At 36.2% G+C, this 17,312-nt stretch overlaps 1 protein-coding gene across 3 annotated transcripts in view; it reads left to right on the top strand.

Moving 5' to 3' along the window:
* The window catches only part of BTBD8 (BTB domain containing 8), a 93,233-nt gene that overhangs the window by 39,482 nt on the left and 36,439 nt on the right, over positions 1-17,312 (top strand). For all 3 annotated transcript variants that reach the window (XM_025417666.3, XM_025417667.3, XM_025417668.3), the window contains one exon: positions 8,781-8,870. In XM_025417666.3, the coding sequence (XP_025273451.1) occupies positions 8,781-8,870 (90 nt within the window). The remainder of the gene's footprint in view (positions 1-8,780; positions 8,871-17,312) is intronic.

Below are 17,312 nucleotides of genomic sequence, written 5' to 3'. Positions count from 1 at the left end.
AAGGAAAAGTCTTGCACATTGAACTATAATGATATGGACAGTACAGGATAACCAGAGGTGGAGCCAGGGCCTCACCACTATGGAAGAGTATCTACTGAGGCTGCAGACTGGCCCAGGAGTGGCATCATGCTGTTGGGATGGCCATCCTCAGTAAGCTTCTCCTTGAAACACAACTGCAGCTGTATTCTGCATCACTGGAAATGGCAATATTATATTAACTCTGTTGGTCTATGGAAAAAAAATTTATTTTGTACTTTGACTTACATTTTGTACTTTGGTTTGTAATTTGGCTTATTCTTTACTTTGGCTTATTTATTTTATTGCTGAAACTGTTCCAGCTTTAGCTACAGGAGCTCTTTCAATGTGTTCTTATATCCCTTTAACAACCCCCACATCATTGTGTGTATGTGTAGCATTTCCTTACTTTTTGACACTAAAAGTACTCTAAGCTCATCTGTCCTAGAATCAACCATTTCTCTAATGATCCCTGGTTCTTTTATTCTAATGGAATTAGAAACTAGTATCTGGATACTGGGTGTGCTTGTTGCTGTTTTCTTTTAGGTCCTCTCAGCCGACAGAGCAAAGAAATATATGTGTTATATTCACCGGCATATATGCACGTATCTATAAATATTTCTATATGAATCCATCTTTATATTAAGCTAAGTATAAATTCATATTGATGTCTCCAATACTAATCTGTCACCACATAGATCATCCTAGTCTACTCCCTTACTTTTTGTAATCTTCTATAACAGTGACAAGCTTGGCTTTCATATTCCAATATCTAGTACTTAATTGTTCAATTCTCTCTCTCTCTCTCTCTCTATATATATATATATATATATATACAGACACACATGCACACACACACATATAATGGTTTTAGAATTGTTAATCTCAGGGACACCTGGGTGGCTCAGTGGATTGAGCATCTGCCTTTGGCTCAGGTCGTGATCCCGGAGTCTTGGGCTGGAGTCCCACATCCGGCTCACTGCAGGGAGTCTGCTTCTCCCTCTACCTATGTCTCTGCCTCTTTCTTTGTGCCTCTCATGAATAAATAAGTAAAATCTTAAAAAAAAAAAACAGAATTGTTAATCTCTATTTTATGAGAAACAGCTTCACCAACTGGCATACAGTGTTTGTATTTGGTTCCTTTGTCTTTATTCTTGTAGTCTGTACTCATTTCCAAAGTTATTTAGGCCAGGACCTTCCTTCTCCACTCCCTTCAGTGAGGTTATTTCATACATGTGTAATGCAATTAGATTCTTTTGTCACAGACTGCATTTCATCCCAGGGTCCCCTGACCTCCTCCAAAATATTTTGTCTTTACATACCTTAAAGTTCACTTGTGCTTAAAGTTTTTTGGGTTTTTATAAATGGATATTGTCCTACATCTACCATTGCAGTTATCATACAGAATAGTTTCACCTAAAACTTTCCTGTGATTGATGCCCTCCCCAAATTTCTGGCAATTTTCAAAATTGTCTTCACAGTTTTGGCTTTTCCAGAATGTCATATAATACAATCATACAGTATGTAGCCTTTTCAGACTAGTTTCTTTTGCTTAGAAATATGCATTTAAGATTCATCCATGTTTTTGTGTGGCTTGAGAGCTAATTCTTTTTTTTATCACTGAATAATGTCTGTTGTTAAGACTATACCACAGTTTATTGATTCACCTGTTGAGGGATATTATAGTTGCCTTAGACTTGATGATTTTATTTTATTTTATTTTTGACTTTTTTTTATTTTTAAGATTTTATTTATTTATTCATTAGAGACACAGAGAGAAAAAGAGAGGCAGAGACACAGGCAAAGGGAGAAGCAGGCTCCATGCAGGGAGCCTGATGTGGGACTCGATCCCGGGACTCCAGGATCATGCCCTGGGCCAAAGGTAGGCGCCAAACTACTCAGCCACCCAGGGATCCCTGTTGTAAACATTTGTATGCAAGTTTTTTGTGGACGTAATTTTCAGATCAGCTGGTTAAATAGGATATGATTATCAGATCATCTGATAAGATTATGTTCAACTTGGTAAGAAACTGCCAAACTATCTTTCAAAGTGGCTGTACCACTTGCATTCCTTCCTTCCTTCCTTCCTTCCTTCCTTCCTTCCTTCCTTCCTTCCTTCCTTCCTTCCTTCCTTCCTTCCTTCCTTCCTGTTTGTATATGAGAGAGAGAGAGAGAGATTGAGAAAGCAAGCATACCCATGAGCTGGGAGGGCAGAGGGAGAGAGAGAAAAGAATCTTAAGCCAACTTTACTCCCAGTGCGAAGCCTGATGTGTGGGGCTCGATCTCACAACCCTGAGATCATGACCTGACCTGAGCTGAAATAAAGAATCAGTAACTCAACTGACTGAGCCCCCCAGGCACCCCCTACTTGCATTTCTACTAGCAGTGAGTGAGAGTTCCTTTTGGTTCTCATCCTCATCAGTAATTGATACTGTCAGTTTTCTGGATTTCAGTCATTCTAATAGATGTGTACTTATATCTCATTTTACTTTACTTTTTTTTTTTTTTAGTTTTTAAAAGAAATTTAAGTAGGTTCCACACCCAACATGGAGCTCAAACTCACAACTCTGAGATCAAGAGTCATATGATCTACCAACCAAGGTAGCCAGGCGCCCTCATTTTACTTTTTATTTCCCTAATGCCAGAGGATCTTTGTTTTTTAGTTCTTTTTTTAAATTTTATTTATTTATGAGAGACACACAGAGAGAGGCAGAGACATAGGCAGAGGGAGAAGCAGACTCCCCGCTGGAAGCCAGATGCAGGACTTGATACCAGGGTCCTGGGATCACACCCTGAGCCAAAGGCAGACACTCAACCACTGAATCACCCTCGCGCCCCAATGCCAGAAGATCTTGAGGATCTTTTCATACAATCAGTTGCCATCTGTATATCACTGGGAGTTTTTTGTTCATATCTTTTGCTCATTTTTCAAGTGGGCTGTTTGTTGTCTAATATTGGGTTTTAAGAGTTCTTTCATATTTTGGATAGAAATCCTGTATCTGAAATGTGATTTGCAAATACTTTCTCCCTGAGCCTTGTCTTTTCATTCTCTTAACAATGTCTTCTACAGAGGAAAAGTTTTAAATTTTTTTGAGTTAAAATTGACATGTTGTATTTGTTTCAGATGTTAACAACCATTCAATATTTGTATACATGGTGAAGTGATCACCACACGAAGTCTATTTACCATCCGTCACCATGCAAAGTTACAAAAATTTTTTTTTTCCTTGTGATAAGAACTTTTAAGATTTACTTTTCTGGCAACTTTCAAATATATAATAAAATATTACTGACTAGTTTCCATGCTTAAGTTTTTAAGTTTAATAGAATCCAACTTACCAGTTTTTTCTTCTATGGATTGTACTTTGATATTGTATCTATATTCTTCACCAAACCCAAGATCCTATGTTGGTGTTTTCTTCTAGAGGTGTAGGGTTTTATATTTTATATTTAGATCTCTGATCAATTTTGAGTTAATTTTTGTGTAAGTTAAAGATCTGTATCTAGGTTTACTTTTTTGTATGTGGGTGTCTGATTGTTCCAGCACTATTTATTGAAAAGACTCTCCTTTCTCCATTGGTGTTTTCGTCAAAACTCTGTTAACTATATTTGTGTAGCTCTATTTCTGGCCTCTGATCTGTGTTGATTCTGTCTTGAGTACTGTTACTGTACAGTTACTCTTGAAATCAGGTAGTCTGAATCCTCCAACTTTGTTCTTCTTTTCCAGTATTGTTATGGCTATTTTTGGTTCTTTGCATTTCCATATAAATTTTAGAATCACTTTGTCAATACCTACAAAATAACTTTCTGAGATTTTGATTGGAATTGCCTAAATTTTTAATTTTTAAAATCATAAATTGGTGTTGAATTTTGTCAACTGCTTCTCTATATCTATTTTAATGACCACAACTTTTTAATTTTGTTAATGTGCTAAATTATATTGCTTGATTTTGAAATATTAAAGCAATCTTGTATTCCTACAATAATTTCAACTTGATTGTGATGTTTTATTCAATGTATTTATTGCTGGATTCAGTTTGCTAATATTTTGTTGAATATATATTTGCATCTATATTTCTCTTTTTTTTAAAATTTTATTTATTCATGAGAGACACACACAGAGAGAGAGAGAGAGAGAGAGAGAGAGAGAGAGAGGCACAGACACAGAGAGAAGCAGGCTCTATTCCATGCAGGGAGCCCGATGTGGAACTCCATCCCGGGTCTCCAGGACCACACCCGGGACTATGAAGGTGGCGCTAAGCCACTGAGCCACCCGGGCTGCCCTGCATCTATATTTCTGAGAGAAATTTTTAGGTTTAGGTCTCAAGGTTATGTTAACTTATAAAATGAGTTGGAAAGTATTTTTTCTTGTTCTTTTTTTCTATTTATTATTTTAATAAAACTTTGAGTAAGATTAATTTTATATCTTCCTTAAAAGTTTATTTGACTTTACTGGGGAAGCCATCTTGGCCTGTAATTTTCTATATTAAGTTTTATTTTTATTCTGCTTTTTACAATTAAGTTTATTATATTTAGAATTCACATATAATCAAATTCAGAGAGTTAAAAGTCTAATTTGATGAGTTTTTTAAACTAAAAAATGTTTAAAGATTTTATTTATTTATTGGAGAGAGAGAGTGAGGGAAACAGCATGAGTGGGAGCGTGGGAGGAGAGTAGCAGAGGGAGAAGGAGAAGTAGACTCCCCACTGAGCAGAGTCCTGGATGTGGGGCTCCATCCCAAGACTCTGGGATCATGACCTGAGCCAAAGGCAGATGCCCAGCCAACTGAGCATGTAGTTATATGAGCATGATATATGGTTATCATACAGGGTTACATTAATTTCAGATGTACAATATAATGATTCAACAATTCTGTACATTACTCAGTACTCATCATGATAAGTGTACTCTTAATCCCCCTTAGCTACTTCACTCATCTCCTCCCCTCCCCCCCTCCTCCTCTCTGGTAGTCATCTGTTCTCTCTAAGAGTTAAGGGTCTACTTTTTGGTTTGTGGCTTTTTTCTTTCTTTTGTTCCTTAAATGCTACATATGAGTAGAATTATACGGTATTTGTCTTTCTCCAACTGTCTTATTTCACTTAGCATTACACTGTCTGGCTCCATCCATGTTGTTGCAAATGGCAAGATGTCATTCCTTTTATATATATAACATATATATAAAAACACATACTTCTTTATCCAATCATCTATCAGTGAAAACTTGGGCTTCTGCCATAATTTGGCTATTGTAGATAATACTACTGTAAACATTGGGTGTGTATATCTCTTTGAATTAGTATTTCTGTATTCTTTTTGTAAATACCTACTAGAGTAATTGCTTTAATATTGTAGTTTAGTAGGGTTGTAGGGTAGTTTTTTTTTTAACTTTTTTAGGAAACTCCATACTGTTTTCCACAGTGGCTGTACCAGCTTGCATTCCCACCAACAGTACACAAGGTTCTTTTTCTGCATATCCTCACTGACACTTGTTGTTTCTCATGTTTTTTATTTTAGCCATTCTGACAGGTGTGAAGTGATATCTCATGTGGTTTTGATTTGTATTTTCCTGATGATGAGTGCTGTTGAGCATCTTTTCATGTGTCTTTTAGCTATCTATATGTCTTCTTTGTAGAAATGTCTGTTCATATCTTCTGTTCACTTTTAATGTGGATTATTTGCTCTTTTGGTGTTGTGTAAGTTCTTTATATATTTTGGGTACTGTTTATTGGATATATCATTTACAAATATCTACTCCCATTCTGTAGGCTGTCTTTCAGTTTTGTTGATTATTTCCTTTGTTGTGCACAAGTTTTTATCTTGATGTAGTCTCAATAGTTTTTTACTTTTGTTTCCCCTGCCTCAGGAGACATACCTAGGAAAATGTTGCTATGGCCAATGTCAGAATAATTAACCACCTGTGCTCTCTCCAGGGTTTTTGTGGTTTCAAGTCTCACATTTAGGTCCTTAATCCATTTTGAGTTTATTTTTGTGTATGGTGTGAGACAGTGGTCCAGTTTCATTCTTTTGCCTGTAGCTGTCCCATTTCCCCAAACCATTTGTTAAAGAAACTGTCTTTTTCCCATTGCATATTCTTGCCTCCCTTGTTGAAAATTAATCTTTGTCCAGATTACTTATGGGTTTATTTCTGGGTTCTCTATTCTGTTCCATTGATCTATGTGTCTGTTTTTGCCAGTACCATACTGTTTTGATTACTATAGCTTTATAGAATATCTTGAAATCTGGGATTGTGATACCCCCTATTTTGTTCTTCTTTTGCAGAATTGCTTTGTCTATTTGGGATCTTTTGTAATTCCGTATACATTTAAGATTATTTGTTCAAATTTCATGAAAAATGCTCTTGGTGTTTTGATAGGGACTGCATTAAATCTATAGTTTGCTTTGGGTAGTATAGATATTTTAACAATTTTTGTCCTTCCAATTCATGAGCATGGTGCATCTTTCCATTTGTTTGTGTTTTCTTCATGTTCCGTGTTTATAATTTTCAGAGTACAGGTCTTTCATATCCTTGGTTAGGTTTATTCCTAGATATTTTATTATTTTTGCTATAATTATAAATGGGATTGTTTTCTTAATTTCTCTTTCTTATATTTCATTAGTAGTGTATAGGAATACAGTGGATTTATATATATTAACTTTATGTCCTGTGACCTTATTGAATTCATTTATCAGTTCTAGTAGGTTTTTGGTGGGCTCTTTAGGGTTTACTATATGTAGTATGTCATCTGCAAATAGTGACAGTTTTACTTATTCCTCATCAGTATGGATGCCTTTTATTTATTTTTTCTTGTCTGATTGCTATGGCTAGGACTTATAGTACTATGTTGAATAAAAGTGGTGAGAGTGGACATCCTTTTCTTGTTTCTGATGTTAGGGAAAAGGTCTCTGTTTTTCACCATTGAGCATGATAGTAGCTGTGTTTTTTATATATGGCCCTTATGTTGAGATATGTTCCCTCTAAACTTACTGTGTTGAGGGTTTTTATCATAAGTGAATGTTGTACTTTGTCAAATGCTTTTTCTGTATCTGTTGAAATGATTTTATGGTTTTTATCCTTTTTCATGTTGGTGTGATATATCGCTTTGATTGACTTGCAGTTACTGAACCACCCTTGCATTTGCATCTCGGTAATAAATCCCACTTGATCATGGTGAATGGTTTTTAATTTTTTTTTAATTTTTATTTTTTTTAATTTTATTTATTTATTCATGAGAGACACACACACAGAGAGAGAGAGAGAGGCAGAGACACAGGCAGAGGGAGAAGCAGGCTCCATCCAGGGAGCCTGACGTGGGACTCGATCCTGGGTCTCCAGGATCACGCCCTGGGCTGCAGGCAGCGCTAAACCACTGAGCCACCCGGGCTGCCCGGTGAATGGTTTTTTAAAAATATATTATTTGATCTGGTTTGCTAATTGTTAAGGATTTTTCAGATCTGTGTTCATCAGAGATACTGGAAATTGCCTCAGTGGAAAAAGTTACCTAAAATACTTGGATGAGCTCTTTTGTCTTCTCTCTTAGAATTTGTTTCAAAATCTACCATGATGGTATCTTCCTGATGCCTTCAAATCAATCTTGCTTAAAAAAAACTATATTTATATATTTATGTATATGGCTGTATTTATATGTATCTCCCTTTTTTTCTTAACTATTTTTAAAAAGATTTATTTATTTATTCATGAGAGACACAGGCAGAGGGAGAAGCAGGCTTCTCGCAGGGAGCCTGATGTGGGACTCGATTCCAGATCCTGGTATCATGCCCTAAGCTAAAGGCATACGCCCAACCACTGAGCCACCCAGGCATCCCTTTCTTAGCTATCTTGAAGAATGTTGGTCTGAGATAACCCAGTAAGGCATTGCCAGAAGTGTATTTTTCTTCTCCTTGTCCCTCTCCATTCTTCTATACCATCCACTAGAATATAATATTGTTTTGTGTATCTCATTTACTGCTGTATTCATAGCACTTAGAATAGTGCCTAGCACAAAACAGAAGTCAATAGACATTTGTTGAATTAAAGAGTGAATGGACATTTTATGTGAGAATATAGAATAGAAATTCAAAAGAAAATATCTTTCTTGTCGTTTCTCCCATCTAAGATATGGGTGTTCTTTAGCATAATTAGGGGAGTTCTGAACTTGAACTCAGGACCTTTATAGTTTTAGTACCTTTCTTGTTGCTACTCTCTTAAAATGTTAAATAACATCTTTGGTTCTTTATTTCTCCATTTGCAAATGATTTATTACTCTCTTATTCATGAAAATAGTTTCAATCATTGAAGGTAAAGAGTTTTCAAGGGGAAAAAATAAAAACATTAGAATTAACGTTTTAATTAAGTGATCAAAATATTTAAGTATAATCGGTTGCATGGATTGTTCAGTTGGTTAAGTGTAGAATTCAATTTCAGCTCAGGTCATGATCTCAGAATTGTGAGATCAAGCCCAATGTGAGGCTCCCTGCTGAGCATGAAGCCTGCTTAAGATTCTTTCTCTTCTCTCCTCCTCCTCTCCTTCCCCTTCCCACCCCCCCCCCACCTCACGCATGCACATGCTCTCATTTTCTAAAAAACAAAATAAAAAAATATTTAGGTATAAATATAGATGTGTAATTCTTATTATAATCCTACCAGTAAATGTAAACAAGACAAATAGATTACTACATTTTAAGAGGTAAAGATGAGTTTCATAAAAAATTATATCTTGCATAATACATAAATGTTTACCTGTGTTTTCCACTCTCTTCCCTTTAGGGCCATTTTAAGTGCCAGATCTAGTTATTTTGCTGCAATGCTGAGTGGCTGTTGGGCTGAAAGCTCCCAAGAGTACATTACTCTTCAAGGGTAAGCATAATTTTTATAAGGCAACTTGACTACAAATACTCCTTCATACAAAGCACTTTTTATGGATCTGATTTCCCCATGTGTTCAATGGAATGTTTCTCATGTTTGTGGAATTCATTAAAGTACATCTTCTGAAAATGACATAGTAGGAAGCATTTAGTAATAGAGATAATGTGTTAGTCTTCTTAGACTGCTATAACAAAATACTACTATTGGGTTGCTTAAACAACAGAAATTTATTTTCTCGCAATTTGGCAAGATCAGAGTGCTAGCAAGTTTTGTGTCTTTGAGAGCTCTTACCTCAGGTTGCAGACAGCTAGTTTTTTGTATGTGCTTAATGGCCTTTCCTTACTGCATGGGGGCAAGGGGAGATGAAAATAGAGGGAGAGAGAGAACTCTCTGGTGTTTCTTCTATAAGGACACTAATTTTAGCACATTAGGGCAGGGCCTCACCCTGTTACCTCATTTAATCTTAATCTTTCATAAACCCTATTTCCAAATATAGCCACACTGGAGGATTAGGCCTTGGTATATCAATTTGGATGGGTTGGGCTGTAAAAGGTAGTTTTGCTTCTTTTTTTTTTAAAAGAATAATTTGGGTAGGTGTGGATTTAATTGACCTATTATGAGGCAATGGTGAATCTACACAATTGGTGGCAGTTTATGTAAACTGCTAAAATAGTTATTAAGAGATGAACTAGTACCTTAAATGATAAAAAGCAACCTTTTTTTTTTTGGTCATAGATGATCCCTGCAAGATTCTATAGTATGGGGGAGGGCTTTCTCAGTAGGAAAATTGCCTAGGAGTTCTGAGGGAACCTCTCAGCTCTAGATCTTAGCCAGAGATTTGGGTGTGGAATAGTGATAGTGGTAATTTCATGACAATTGATGCACAGAAAGTATTGATAAATTCTTACCATTTATTTTGTCATCCTGACCTATAATCTTGATTCTTGGTTGCAGTCATCTGGTTCTCTTACTATCTAGAACATATCTACAAATGCCTATCATTTTGTAATTTCTCACTCTATAAAAAAATGGAACTGTTATTTGTAAGAATATATAATGTGTTCTTATTTTGTTCTTTTTTTCATATTTTATCCATTTAGTAGAAATGAAACATCTGCAAAAGGTCCTAACCCTGTTTTCTTCATACTAGGGCCTTTGAGATTATGTTTTAATTATACTACCACAGTTTTAATACACATATCCCTGTATTTTGCAACCTTTTTAAAAAAAAAAAAAAGATTTGTAAAATGTATTTATTCATGAGAGACAACACACAGAGAGAGGCAGAGACACAGGCAGAGGGAGAAGCAGGCCCCATGCAGGGAGACGTGGGACTCCATCCCAGGTCTCCAGGATCAGGCCCTGGGCTGAAGGCCGCGTGCTAAACCGCTGAGCCACCCAGGCTGCCCTAAGATCTCTTTCTTTATGATGAATTTAAAATATCCACTGAATATAGAAAAAAAGAATAGTGCTAGTAGAGGCCAGAGTTTAAGTGTGCCATTCCTAGGGATAATCACATTGGTGTAATTTTGGAAACTTGTCCAGGGTCTGTGTTTCAGATATTTTAGACATCATTTAAAAAAAACCTGTCAATCCACTTCCATTAGAACTGAATTCAATAGAAATGTAAATGGAGAAGTAACAGTAGTTTGATTCAAAATGCAACTTTTGACATTCATTAAAAATCACATGATCCTGTGTAGTGAGATAAAAGTCAACAGAAGAGTATGATTATGAGATCTTTTTCTACAGCAGGGGAAAGTAATTTACAGAAAGCACATGTCTAGTTTTTTTTTTCTAGAAGAAATCTTAGTTCCTTGTAGGTTTAGTGACAGTTTTTATTATCTGATACCTATTATGTAGCTCTTTCTTCCTTTCTCCAAATAGATTCTGTCCACACCAGTAATAATAATACCTTATAGTAACACCATGTCTTTTTCTGGGCTTCTTCCACATTTACTATGCCCTTTAATTTTTAGAATCAGTCTTTGAGAGAGCAGGTGTATTCATGTATTGCAGATGAGTAAAAGCAAGATCAGTTAAGTTAAATGTCTTCCTGGAGTCACCTGGTAAATAAGAGCTTATCCTGAATATAAATCACATGATTTGGGGGGACTTAATTCAGTGTCCATTACACCATAGTCACTAAAGAATTTAAAAGTTTCCTATTGGAATGAGTTGGGTTCTTGAGCTAATGCACTAATTTAAACTGATTGTTTAAATCACTGATTTTTAAACTTCATCCCATAGGACCCTAAATGTTCCTGGTAGGTATGTTAGGGAACAGATGGCATGGGATAGGGATCTGAGGGAAAACTACATGGGGAAGGGCACTCCTTCAACCAGATATGTTCCGCTTCTATCTGTTTTGTATTGTTTAAGATGACCTCTGAGTTTAGCTATGGGAATAAGGGAAGTCCTTAGTCAGCCCTCATGAGTGATCAGATTAAACATTCAAAATACAAGGCTTTTAAAGATGAAGTCTGTTAAGAAGTGAGTAGACAAGAAACAAGTGGTATCATTAACTACTGGTCTCTACGACTTTACCTGTAATTTTCCATCCTTGATTATGATGGATGTGATGGATAATCTCCTGTTATAATATGGCTTGACTACCACTGACCAACTTTAGTAGCTTGCCCAAGAAAAAGCCAAATAGAAGTAGCCAAACTTGTTTCACAATTTGTTTTTCCCTTGAATAAGCTACTGAAGTTGGTCAGTGGTAGTCAGAGAAAGACAAATATCATATGATTTCACTGTGAAATCTAAAACAAAACAAAGATACAGATGCAGTGAAACACCGGAACACCTGCACCCCGATGTTTATAGCAACAATGTCCACAATACCCAAACTGTGGAAGGAGCCTCGGTGTCCATCAAAAGATGAATGGATAAAGAAGATGTGGTCTATGTATACAATGGAATATTACTGAGCCATTAGAAACGACAAATACCCACCATTTGCTTTGACGTGGATGGAACTGGAGGGTATTATGCTGAGTGAAATAAGTCAATCGGAGAAGGACAAACATTATATGGTCTCATTCATTTGGGGAATATAAAAAATAGTGAAAGGGAATAAAGGGGAAAGGAGAAAAAATGAGTGGGAAATATCAGAAAGGGAGACAGAACATGAGAGAGTCCTAACTCTGGGAAACAAACAAGGGGTGGTAGAAAGGGAGGTGGGCGGGGGTGGGGGTGACTGGGTGACAGGCACTGAGGGGAGCACTTGATGGGATGAGCACTGGGTGTTATTCTATATGTTGGCAAATTGAACACCAATAAAAAATAAATCAAAATAAAAAAAATAAATAAAACAAAACAAAGAAATAAACAAAAAGCAGAAACAGACCCATAAATACAGAGAGCTGATGGCTGCCAGAGTGGGAGGGCCTAGGAGGATGGGCAAAATGGATAGAAGAGTGGGAGATACAGGCTTCCAGTTATGGAATGAATAAGTCACAGTAATAAAAGGCACAGCACAGGGAATATGGGAGCTACACTTGAGAGCATAACATAACATACAGAGTTGTTAAATCATTGTGTTATATTCTTTTTTTTTAAGATTTTATTTATTTATTCATGAGAGGCAGAGAGAGAGAGAGTCAGAGACACAGGCAGAGGGAGAAGCAGACTCCATGCAGGGAGCCTGATGTGGGACTTGATCCTGGGACTCCAGAATCACGCTCTGAGCCGAAGGCTGGCACTAAACCACTGAGCCACCTGGGCTGCCCAAGCTGCTGGGTTTTGTATACAACCTTTATTCTTATTACACAATATGTTTGCTTTTCCCTCTTGCATCACATATCAAATTCGCTGTGTCAAATTATCACCTAAAATGTTATTAGTATCATGGGATATAAAGCTATAGGAAGGCTAAAGGGAATTTAGGAATTTTGCGGTTAAAAGGGATTTAGGAATTTTGGTTTTTAAAACATCACATCTTTTCAGGCACCTGGGTTGCTCAGTAGGTGGAGCTCTTGGTTTCAGCTCAGGTCATAATCTTGGTTTCAGCTCAGGTCATAATCTCAGGATTGTGAGATTGAGCCCCACATCAGGCTCCCTGCTCAGCTTGAAGGATTCTCTCTCTTCCTCTCCCTCTGTCCCTATCCCCACTTACGCACATGTGCTCTCTTTCTCCCTCTAAAACAAATTAAGCTTTAAAAAATGAATAAAAAATCACACCTTTTAGGAATTTTTATAACAAAGCAATCTACAAAACAAATTTTTTCCACATTAGTATATATTGTAAACCTGGATAGCTGTTTCCATGGGTAGTGTAGTTTAGATCATGGACTTTGATGTCATTATAGGCAGTCCAACATCCAGCCCTAACTTGTTACATGACTTTAGAGACATTGCTTACCTTCCCTGAATTTCCTGAGGTTATTGAAAGGATTAAATGAGATAGTGCTTGGTATATAGTATATAATGTTTATTAATATTTGTCTTTTCTTTTTTTCCCTAGATTAGATTGTTCTCATTTTCTAGAGAGAAATGGGTTCAAGCAAGGGCCATTACCAATACTAGGACAGCAATACCTGCTTTGCTTGATCAGCAGCCTTTTTTGGGAACTGTACCACTGTTGTGTGCCTGTGGGATATTTTCTGCAGTAGATTAGAATGAAATCCTGTCTGTCCTTATAGAAAAGAACCATAGAGTTTTTAATGAGTTGGTAACTCATAGATGTAACGCACGTGATATTTTTCAAGAGGGATAACCTTCAATAAATTGAGTGAGATAGGAGTAGTAGAGTCCTATAACCCTAGTTCTACCTATGCCCCAGGGTTGGAAAGTGTAAGAAAGTTTTCCAGTTTTGATGGAAGAAGGGGGAAGTTTTCCACACCCTGCACTGCAAATCGAACCACAGCCAATAATTTCTGTAACTCTACATATTTACATTTTATGTAAATAAAAGTCTTTGAATGGTGGCTTGGGGTTCTGGAGCATAAATTTGGATTTTCTCATTTCCCTTAGGAGATTCCAGGGATTACACTGAATTTTCAGGATGATCTTTTGAAATATAAATTAGATATATTTCTCTTCTGACTAAAATTGTTCAGTGCCTTCTCGTCACAGAATTCAACCCAAATCCTTATTACAACCTAGAAGACCCTATGTGATCTGGCTCCTTGGTTTTTCCAGACTATCCCACCTAAAGTAACTATAATCCAACTCTCCAGTTACCCTCATTTATATTATCTTGTTGTGTTATATTCATGGCACTTTTCACTATTAAAATTATCTTCTTCATATATTTGTTTATATATTTAATGTCCATGTTCTCCCTCTAGAATGTAAGCTTCTTATAGCCTCAAGGTCTAGAATAGAGCCTATCATTCAATAAATATTAAATGTGAATGAATTAACTTATGGATGAGTCCTTAGGTTACCTTAGCCCACACACATCGAACCCTAAAACTTTAGGAAGCACACATTAAGCACAAAGATTTTAGTAAATGAGGTGCATGTTTATTCTCTGGTCTTAGAGCTCTCATAGGTTTTTTCTCCCTGGAGTATATATAAAGTTTTCATCTCCTAAAAGCTTTTATTCTGATTACATTTATTTTTTTTTTTTTTTTTTTTTTTTTTTTTTTTTTTTTTTTCTGATTACATTTAAATGGAGATAGTGCTTTCAGTCTTTCCATTTAAACTGTAGGCTATTGAAGTGATTTGTTGTTTTTCTAGGTCAGTTGAATATGTCTTTATAAATAATTTTAGTAAAAATACATATGACTTACAACACTGTAATGAGAATGCAGTTTAGTAAAACATCTGTAAAACTGTAGGAAAATGGTTTCTTGTCATTTTTATAACATATTTATATATACGCTCAAATGTCTAGATTTTGCTATTGATTTTAATAACACTACTTTTGTTTTTACTTAATTATTATTATCTTTTGCTTAAATATGTCAAATTTTGAAAGAAACCATTATTAAACATAAATGACCAATTCTCATTAACAATAATAAGAATGGCTCTTGAAATTTTGAGGGAAAGTGCATGGCATATACATTGTAGTAATTATGCTAGTGTCATAGATTTACAGACTACAGATAATGTGGCATAATTAGTCTGAGATCAAATTTTCTCATATCCATAGTACATAAATGAGAATATGTAGAGATTTGACTTTTTTCCTAAGTATTAAAGATGTGGGATTTTTGAATCAGCAGAAACCAGTATTTAGCCATAGTGGGGGCCAGTAAATATATATTAAATTAATTGAAAAATGCTTTTTTTTTTAAATGCTTTATATTTTCAACTCAATATTCCTCTGAAGAGTCAGAAAGATGCTACAAGTGTCCTAATAAGCCATTCATTAAACATTCTTCAAACATTTATTGAGCATATGTTATATAAGAAATAGAATCAAACACCTTTCTGAGTCCTACCCTGTGGGACTCTATTTTTTTCTTGCCTTCCTTCTTTATTTCCTTTAGCAGATATTATTAGCAGATATTATTTAGCAGATATCTTTTAGCATAGATACTATGCTTAATGAATTGTGGAAATCTTATTAGCATTGTTCCCACCCTGATTCCACTGCAGAACTGCAATATTGTATGGGTGAAGAAAATTCTTCTCAACTTGGGGCTACTGAATCATTGCTGACATTTGGCTGCTATTAGAAATGCAAGGATAAACCTAAGGTATAGCCTGCCCTAACATAACTCAGTCTAGAAGGAGAAACAAATGTGTAAACAAAGATATTACAAGTCAGTTTGGATCCCTGGGTGGCGCAGTGGTTTGGCGCCTGCCTTTGGCCCAGGGCGCGATCCTGGAGACCTGGGATCGAATCCCACGTCGGGCTCCCGGTGCATGGAGCCTGCTTCTCCCTCTGCCTGTGTCTTTGCCCCTCTCTCTCTCTCTCTCTCTGTGACTAACATAAATATATATATATAAAAAAAAAAGTCAGTTTGATAAATGTGATAATGGAAGCATATAGTATAGTGTACTGCTTAAGAGTCTACACTTTGGAGTCAGTCGGCCTGGATTTAAACTATAGTGTAAGCCATTTATCCTTGGGCAAGTTGCTTAATTTCAGTTTTTCACTTGTATCTATTATTAAGTTATTATTCAATGAGCAAATGGCATTCAAAATGCTTATTAGCTCAGTAACTGGCTCATAAGTGCTCAATAAATGTTAGTTATTACTGTTTACTATTTGGTGATTTTTATTTTTTGGCCTTTGGGATATTAAGGAAACAATCAGAGATAAAGAGCCACATGTCTGGTGTCTGGAAGATGAAATAAGTAGAGAGAGAGAATTTTAAGAGTAAACAGGTGTACTAAGGCATAGACATATAAGGAATTATAAGTAGTTCAAGTATAGGAAATGAGTAGTTCATTCATCTCCCTCTTTAGAGGGAAGGAGAACGAGGTCAGTTGGAAAAGAACACTATACACCAAGCTAAGGAATTTGTACTTTTTTTTTTCAATGGGCTATGGAGAACTGTTGAAAGGTTTTCACTCTAATAGTAGTGTGGGAAATGGGATGTGAAGAGATTATTTCAGGTAGGAAACCCACATGAGAGAGAAGATATAGTCATAATACAGATGAGAGAAAATAAGAGGCTAACCCAGAGCAGTGAGAGGAGAAAGAGGGAGCAGAGGCTGAATTCAAGAAGTTTTGAAAGTGATGGGATATAATGAGGGAGATGATTAAGATGAATCTCAGGCTCTAATTTAGGTATGTAGGTGATAATCTAGATGGTATTAGAGTTGGGGTGGACAATAAATAATACACTTTCTTCCTATTCAAAATAATTTGAAAGAACTAGCAGATGAAGTAAGAAAACATTTCCTTTATTATTATTATTTTTAAAGATTTTATTTTAGAGAGTGTGTGAGCAGGGGGAGGGGCAGAGGAAGAGACAGGAGCAAATTTCAAGCAGACTCCCTGCTGGACACAGATCCCTATATGGGCTCCATCTCATGACATTGAGATCATGACCTGAGCCAAAATCAAGAGTTGGATACTTAACCAACTGAGCCACCCAGGGGCTCCAACATTTCCTTTATTATCGATAGAAACTGTTAAAGCAATAAAATGTGTGTTAAATGGAAGAACCACAGTTTACTTGCTTACTATGTCCCCTCTATAACAACCCATCTGAAAGAAAGTCTGAAACTGTATAGTAGTAGATGCAGTTCTTCCCAATCACCTCTTCACACTTGTTCAATAGAGAAGAAAGGAAAAAGAAATCCAATTATCTCTCATCTCAAGTTCCTCCTGACTAATGACCAGTGCTTGTTACCCACAAACCCGATAATTCAGTCCCTTTGGTACAGAGGCAGAGGATAAGACAAGATGCAAGAAGCCCTATTACAGTGCTATGAACAAATTAGGAATAGCATGAAGAAGACTGAATCTGGGGTACTGGGGGAAATGGGGAAGAGGAAGGAGGCCATGAATTCAGTTTGAAA

The sequence above is a fragment of the Canis lupus genome, chromosome 6 (assembly GCF_003254725.2).
Source record: "Canis lupus dingo isolate Sandy chromosome 6, ASM325472v2, whole genome shotgun sequence".
Lineage (NCBI taxonomy): Eukaryota > Metazoa > Chordata > Mammalia > Carnivora > Canidae > Canis > Canis lupus.
The sequence above is the reverse complement of the archived record's forward strand: the minus strand, read 5'-3'. Positions and strand labels throughout refer to the sequence as shown.